The sequence below is a fragment of the Vitis riparia genome, chromosome 7 (genome assembly GCF_004353265.1).
Source record: "Vitis riparia cultivar Riparia Gloire de Montpellier isolate 1030 chromosome 7, EGFV_Vit.rip_1.0, whole genome shotgun sequence".
Taxonomy (NCBI): domain Eukaryota; kingdom Viridiplantae; phylum Streptophyta; class Magnoliopsida; order Vitales; family Vitaceae; genus Vitis; species Vitis riparia.
The window spans coordinates 20,973,983-20,982,230 of record NC_048437.1 but is presented as its reverse complement, the minus strand read 5'-3'; the positions used below and the strand labels follow the sequence as shown (position 1 = coordinate 20,982,230).

General features: G+C 27.0%; 1 protein-coding gene across 1 annotated transcript; it reads left to right on the top strand.

Moving 5' to 3' along the window:
* Window positions 1–1,313: 1,313 nt before the first annotated feature.
* On the top strand, window positions 1,314–2,708 carry LOC117919279 (uncharacterized protein At4g13230). The gene is made up of 3 exons (XM_034836418.1): window positions 1,314–1,497; window positions 1,609–1,734; window positions 2,300–2,708. Exons 1-3 carry the CDS (start codon window positions 1,381–1,383, stop codon window positions 2,492–2,494), a joined length of 438 nt encoding a protein of 145 aa, XP_034692309.1. The 5' UTR covers window positions 1,314–1,380; the 3' UTR covers window positions 2,495–2,708.
* Window positions 2,709–8,248: the final 5,540 nt, after the last annotated feature.

Sequence of the window (8,248 nt, the reverse complement as noted above, 5' to 3'; positions counted from 1 at the left end):
CCCATGTTCATTTTCAAAAAATCCATTTAAAAAAAAAAATTGTTGGAAAACTTGGATGGAATTTCTTTGTAGGCAAACACCCTTAAAATGGTGAGGAAAGAAAAACGTACCTCTCTCACGACTAGCTGCTGCAGTCACCACCTCTAGAAATGGGAGAAATTTAATTTTAAATGAGAATGAAACCCTTAATCCAAGGGCTAAAAATTGATCTTAAAAATAGGTTAGTTGGATCGATCTGCCCTTACACCTAGATTGATCCAAAAACAAGGGAACAAAAGCCTTGCACCAAAAATATTTCTCCCAGCTTTCATTTAAAGATGAAAAAAACAAGATTGATTCACATTTAATCACCACACACTTGGCTACATATCTTGGCCTCTTAGCAAAATTTTAATCTTCAAAAGTTAAGTACTCCGAAGAGGGATTGGTAAACCGAGTTAGGGAACACTTAGGAATTTTGTCCGGAATTGCTAACCCAGCTAAACATTCATAATGTCATTAAATATAGTATTTAATAATATCACATCCTATTAGAAATGATATTTTAAGACATGCATGTCCTATCTAATAGAAGATATAACATCTTAAGTATGCATATTATAGACCAATCAAATGTACTATTTGGGTATTATTGGTGTGTTAACTTGTAATATAGTGCATTTTTAAAGAGGCATTGATGACCAAATTTTTAGATCAGTACCAAAATGGTGTAGTTTTATAAAAAGAAGAATCATGCAAGGATAAAACAAGGTTTCCTCGTACAAAGACGAGATAGTTTTTAGAAAAGATTGGCGTATAAGTAAAGCATAAGGGCTCGTCATCCATCAAACCTTGATGCTTTGTATAGAATAGTTCCCAACAATGTTTCGTCAATCACTCATTTCTTCTTCATTGGGACGCTATGCATTGCTTTGATTTCATCTAGTTCACGTGGTATTTCTTGGTTGTATTGAAAAAATTGTTTTTGAAATTTCATATTTACTTTGTTCAAATCCTTTGATTTTTTTTTTTCTTTTTTTCTGAATGAAAAATCAATAAAAATTTAATGGTCTTGAAAACAATAAAATTATTATGATTTTTATATCCATAGACAATACTTGTTCAACTAAAGAAAAACGGACACCCATCATGCTAATCAGCTGGTTCTATGACAAATGTCATTAGTTAAAACAATCCAACCTAAAATATTGGATCCCATTCAAGGTTGAAGAAATTGTTCAGCCAAGTATCCGAGACAAACTCGCTTGATCCAACACAACATCTCTAGTCATTTCAATGCCTTCCCTTATATATGTAATATCACATACAACAATCATAAGTTGAAGAAGCTATCTCTACATATTATTAACCCTCTCTAGAAAAAAGAAAAGCATAGAAAAAATGGCAAGCTTAGCCATGACAATCACTCTTCCCAAGGTTCGCCAAGCTGGTTCAGTGGTTGTAAGGAACCGATGGAACTCTAGGGTTTTTGTCCACTGTACACCAAGATATTGTCAGGTAAGTTGCTCCTTTTAATACTATGATATATACAGATTTCAGGCAACAAATTTATTTATTTATTTTTTTTTTGGAAATCTAAATTGATTGAATGAAATTTATTTATGGAAGACGAGTGCACGCGATGAGGGTTCAGATGCAGCTGACAAGGCGGTCGATGCTGTGAAACAAGGTGTAAATGCAACCGTGCAGGGTGGCCAAGAAATAAAAGACAAGGCTGCTTCTGCTGCTGAGGATGTAAGCAGTTATAGGGATGACAATCATTCCCTTTTTTCTGGTTATCCATGTCATTATTTGGGATAAAGATAAAAGGGTTGAAGATGAGTTTAGAAATTTTTTTTAAATCTAGGATGGATTAGGATCGGGTTTGGTATGACTTTGTCCTACCAGCCTAGCTCCATTATATAATGTTTAATAAAAAATTATTTTAATTGATTTTTTTTTTTTGAATATTTTTAATAAATGTAAAATATTATATCTTATAAAAATAAATTATAAATAATTATAATATTTATTTATTTATTTATAAATGATTTTTATTTTTAATAAAATATAAATTTTTAAAAAAAAAATTGAAAAATTTTGACAAAAATATTATAAAAAAAAATAAAATAAAATTATCATGACAGGTACATAAATTTACTACATTCATCCTGTCCTATTTTATTTTTCTTTTCCTCGACCACAATGAAAATAGATATAAATAAATGTTACACATCCCTAGCTAACACAATAATTTGTTACTGATTTAGTCTTTGAATGGATCTATACACGGACTCAATGATCTTGTATATGTGTCTAGATGACCCAGAAAACCAAAGAGGTTGCTGGAAAGGTGTCAGAGACGGTCCAGGATATCACCGAGAAAGCAAAACAAACAGTTCAAGGCGCATGGGGATCGGTTAAGGAGACGGTGGCAGGGAAGACTGAGGAAGCCAAGGAATGTGTCAAAGATAATGCGGAGACTGTGAAGCGTAATATGAACACCAAGAATTGATTTCTTTCTCTTTTATATATATGCCATAATTCATGCATGAACATTTTCTGGGAAAAGAAAATGTGGTGCCTTGTTTCTTTCTGCTTTTCTGACTAGTGATTTGCCGGGCAGAGGCGTTTTATTTTGAGCTAATCAGATATGTAAGGCTTGTGCAAGGAGAAATAATCTTTGTTCTCATGTCTCAATAAATTCCCTTGCAGGTCATGTTAATTAATTACATGTAAAATACATGGAATCAACCTCATCATCATCTGTCATTCTAGATATAGTTCTAAACATTTCACTCTTGTGGCAGAAAAGAAAAAAAAAGTATGGATGGAAAAAGCAGGAATAGTGGATGAGGAGGGAAAATTCATTTTATTTCTAATTCTTTAGCATATTTATATTATATTTTACAAATGATAATATGAATACAACATTTATTTTTATACAAATTAATAAAAAAATTACGTTTATCTAGGGTTGCAACTTGGGTGGGTTGGTCGGGTTGATGACTAACTCGAGCCCAATTCAAATTAAAAAACAATCAACTCGAGTTCAACCCAACCTGAACTCTAATCTAAGGTACTCAATCCAATCTTATTTTTCTAAATTCCGTTGAGTTCGAGTTGTTCTAGTTAAATTTGAATTTATCTGTTTAGATTCGGATTGCATAATTCAAAACTCAGATAATATTTATTTAAAAAAAAAACTTTTTTTAATGTATTTATATAAAAATCTAAATAGTAAATAGAACAAAATTTTAAGATAACAATAAAAGAATAAATATAAATTTTTATATTTTCTATAAATATATATATATAATATAATATAATTTGAAATTTAAAAAAAATAGAAAAAGAAAATAAATATTATTATATATATAGGATAATATATATTACAAATATTATAAGAACATTAAATCAGATTTGGGTTAGACTGAGGTTATTTGAACCTTAACTCAAGCCCAACTCAAATTGGGCTCAAGTTGAAAAAACTTAACCCAAGCATAACTAAAGTATTGAAAATGATTATCTAAGTCTGCGCAAACATTAGGTTAGGTTAGGTCAATTGTTGCACCCCTACTTTTATCAGGAATTTTAATTTGATTTTTTTCTTTTATATTGTCACGTGTAGAACACATTTTAAAGGTATTAAACTGTCATTAATTGTCCATTCATGAAATTAATTGAAGCATAAATTCTATTGTTATTGCATCATTTGAACTCTTTGAAAATTTTTAGATCAATATAATAATATGGGACAATTGTGTTTTGGATCTAGTTGGACCCTAAAATTAAGTTTTGATCCATATAAGTTCACTATTTAAGTCCAAGACCTAAAGAAAATGTGGAAATTGAGAAAAATGATATGAATTTTTTATCTTTCTAAAAATAACCTTTATTGACTGTGAAAAAAAAAATAGAAAAACATTAATTTAAATTTTATTAATTTTGTAAACCTTGATAAATTTTAATTTAATTTAGTGATTTGGAAAAAATACACCCTTTTACAAATAAAAATAAAAATAAATTATTATTATTATTATTATTTAAAAATCAAACATCTTAGAATATATATATATATATATATATATTAAATTATGTATGAAAAAAATAACTAAAAATATGTCAAAATTATTTTTTAAAATGATATATTTTTAGAATATATATATATATATATATATATATATATATATATATATATATATATATATATATATATATATATATATATATATATATTTAAATAGTTTTCTAAAAATAATGAATTTTCAGAATAATTATTAAAAATAAAAAAATGAAAAAGTTTGTCAAACATTGTGGTAGAAAATATTCAAAATAGTTTTGAAGGGTATATTGGTATCTTCACATTTATATCATTCCCATCAATTATGCAACTTTCATTGACTAAATCTTAATTTTTGGGTTCAGCTGGGTCCAAAACACAATTGTCCCTAATAATATTGGGTATTTGTTTTTATAATAAAAATAAGTATCTATTTATATAATAAAAATTAATTGATTTAAAGTGGAAAATGATTGATTAAATTTTTAATTTTGTATTATGTCTGAATAGGATATTATTGATTTTAATTTTGAAAGCTTTTTTTGATAAGCAATGGTGAATATTATTTTGTCAATAATGGATGCAGTTAGAAAAGAAATTAAAATTATTTTGTACTGTCTATTGGAAAAATAAATTAAACTATTAATTATCAACTCACTTCAAAATGTTAACAGATAATTTAATTTAAAGTTAGTTTGATAATGCTTTTAGAAAGTGTTTATACCCTTTCTAATACTTAAAAGAGAAAAAAAAAAATTAAAAAGGTTAAAAATACTTCCTAAAATCACAATCACTTGCACTCTTAATATGATTAAAATATATTTTTATATAATAAAAAATACATTGCATATTAAAAAGAAATTAAAACATTAAATTTAAACAAAACTTCAAATTAATTGACAATAGTTTGTTGTCTTTTTGTTATCTATAGAGGGCAACAAGTGGTGATTGAAAGAAATAACAAGTGAACAAAAAAGAATTATAACATTTTTTGCCTTTGAAAGATGATAAGAAATATTTTCCTCAAATAGGAGTAATACTATAATGTGACAAAAAATTATTATATCATAATTGTTATTTGAACCCACCTAAAGGAATCGTTGAGGCCTTAATTTAAAAATTATTGATATATAAATCATTATAAAAATTTGTATATTTTATATTATTATTGGATAATATGTTAAAAATAATGAAAAAATAAATTAATAATAATATATAAATCATTATAAAAAATTGTATATTTTATATTATTATTGGATAATATGTTAAAAATAATGAAAAAAATAAATTAATAATAATGATGTTAATCATGTATAGGTTAGAAAGACAATTTTATTAGAAAAAAAATACTAATTCAAAATTGCTTAATTTCCAATGAAACATATATTTTAAGAAAGAGTTGAAGACTATAATTAAAGTCTTAGGTTAATTAATTTTTATTTTTGAATTAGGGTAAAAATATGTAAAATTGAATTTGCACAAAATAAAAGAGGTCCAAGAAAACATTGTTGAAGAATAAATATTTTATAAATTAATAAAACTTGTTTAAATAATAAATTTTTTTGTCCCAACTCAGGTCAGTGTAATAAATTATTAACCTCTCTAAATGGATAAGATAATTATAATTTTAAAATATTGATAACTATAAAGAACATGGGAATATGATTATAAAAGCAGTGGCTCATTATTTGTGCATGAAATGAGGATGATATGGGTCACATATTGAGGCCTGCAATAGTTAGCTAGTGTTTATATGCTCTAATTAGTTCAATATGTACAACAAATTTTGGATATTTGAGGAATAGAATATGGTGACTCAAATGCGTATGAACATATATTCTTTACAAGACCAAAAATAAAATATTATTGGTATAAAATTAGATTTTTATTTTATTGATGTTTTTTTCTTTGAATTCTTTGTTTTGATATGGTATTTATGTTCAATATTAGGTTACAATAATTATATGTTAATGAAATTAACTAAAAATTAGTACCAAACATGCCATAATGCTTGTAAAAAGTGTTAAGATTGATGTAAATTAAATACAATGAGGTTTTTAAAAGGGTCATTGTTTATGGGATTAGGACGTATGATGGCACTTCTATGAGTGTTAGCATTAGTATTGGTACAAACAATGACAATTGCAATGGTAATATGGTAAAAATACATTAAGAAAAGATGACACTTATTAAAAGGGTCGATGATAGTAATGGCAAATTATGATGCTTTTTATATAGAAGATGACGCTTTTTAATAGCGTCAATGATTATATAGATAGAATATGACACTTCTACAAAGTGTCAACAAATGTTATATTCATTTCTTGACAAGTTATAATATGACATTTTAGAGAAGCGCCATTGAATTCTTTCTTGACGCTTTAAAAGCATTATTGTTTCACTTTTTTTCTTTTTTCTTTTTTTCTTTTGTGTGTAGTGAATGGTTGTTAATTGTAGAATTGAGAAAGCCTCCTAAAAGGATTGTGTTAGAAGATAAGGGAATTTCAAGTATGCGATAATTCCCAAAAATAATTAAATTAAGAAAAATAGAAGTTTTAAAAAGTTACACAATATTTGCTAATTTTTTATGGTACTTCATCGATAATTAATTTATATTTTCTAGAGTGTCTAGGGATTTTTCCTATCCCATGTTCCCTACGGTCATCAATATTCTATTAAAAAAAATGTAATATATATATATATATATATACATTGCTATAAATAAATATTGATGATGCCAAAATTTAACATGAACTTGAAATTCGAGTAAAGTGAGGACATCTAATTTCTAGATTGAGAGGAAAAAAAATTTCAAAAAATAAGCAAGAACCACAAAATCAACAAACAAATGGACAAGACTTATAGGTGTTTATATATTTCCTTATGATGCAAATGAAAACAAAGAAACTTGAGCAATTGTGATATTATCAAGTTTATAAGGTTAACCAAAAAACGAACTTTAACTTAGAATTGAAAACAAAAAATAAAAATATCTTGATGGCCTATAATTAAAAAAACTCCAGAAAACCAAAACAAAAACAAAATAGCTATTTAAGGAACCTAACCGAAGAATTGTTTTAGGAAATATCTTACTTATCTTTCCAAGCTTCATTTTAGTAAATACATATGACAAGTTTCTCTTATAAAAAGCTTGTACTTTATATCTTTCAATGTGTAGAGAGTATCAGCCTGAGAACTTAAATTCCATGAATGGGCTTAGCATATTGCGGTTTTCGTCATTCATATACCAAAACTAAATAGTTTAATAGTCACATTGAGAGGAGTGCATTAGTAAAGATTGATTGAATCATCTTGCATGATGATTTTTTTTTTTTCTCAACTTTTAGTTTTCTTTTAACGCTTGCTATATTTCATCAAATTTCCTACAGTTTAAAACTTCTCCAAAGGCTTGTTGTCTAATCTTGCATTTGAAAGCCTAGATGAGATATATATTACTTATAACTTATGTCCTTTACCCAAAAACTGGTGGTAAAACCCTCACTTATGATTATTTAGGATCATTATGCTTGATCCCAAAGCTGTATGAATCTGGGTTGTTGCTTCCCAAGGGCAATAATAAGAGTTTTTGTCTTCAACATTGGTACCATAAGGAGTATCATTTTGTGGAGAACTTAGATTGTTGAAGTGTTTCTTCAACTGGACCTAAGGCAAGACCTGATCTTGTTGATCTATCTTAATATAAGATGGTTTTAAGCTTATGGAACAATATTGATTCTTATGCTCAAAGGTGTAAAACAACCTAAATCAATTTATCCCATAATTGGTCCTAACTATTGTTAGAATGCAAGAGACGGTCCACACTCCAAGCCTTGAACTTATACAAGATGACGACTTATAGATGCATGACAAAGAAGAAAGCACCAAAATGGTAAAGTTCAATTGACTATAAAGCAAAGTTGTTACATAGTTGCTAAGCCAATTCACCTTAACAAACTTTTTAAAATTGATGCCTTAACCTAGATCACTTGATTGGAATCTTGTTTTTCTTGCATGACAAGTGGAACTAATCTTTTTTCTCTTTATATTAAGATAAAGCTACATGGGGCCATGCAAGTAAATAATCAGTTATATGACTAGAATTTAGAAATAGTGAATAGTGCACAAAGCACAACTATAATAAATCTTCTTTTCTTTCTAGGCAAAAAATATGACAATAAGTAAATTTCAAAATTGATTCCATGAGAA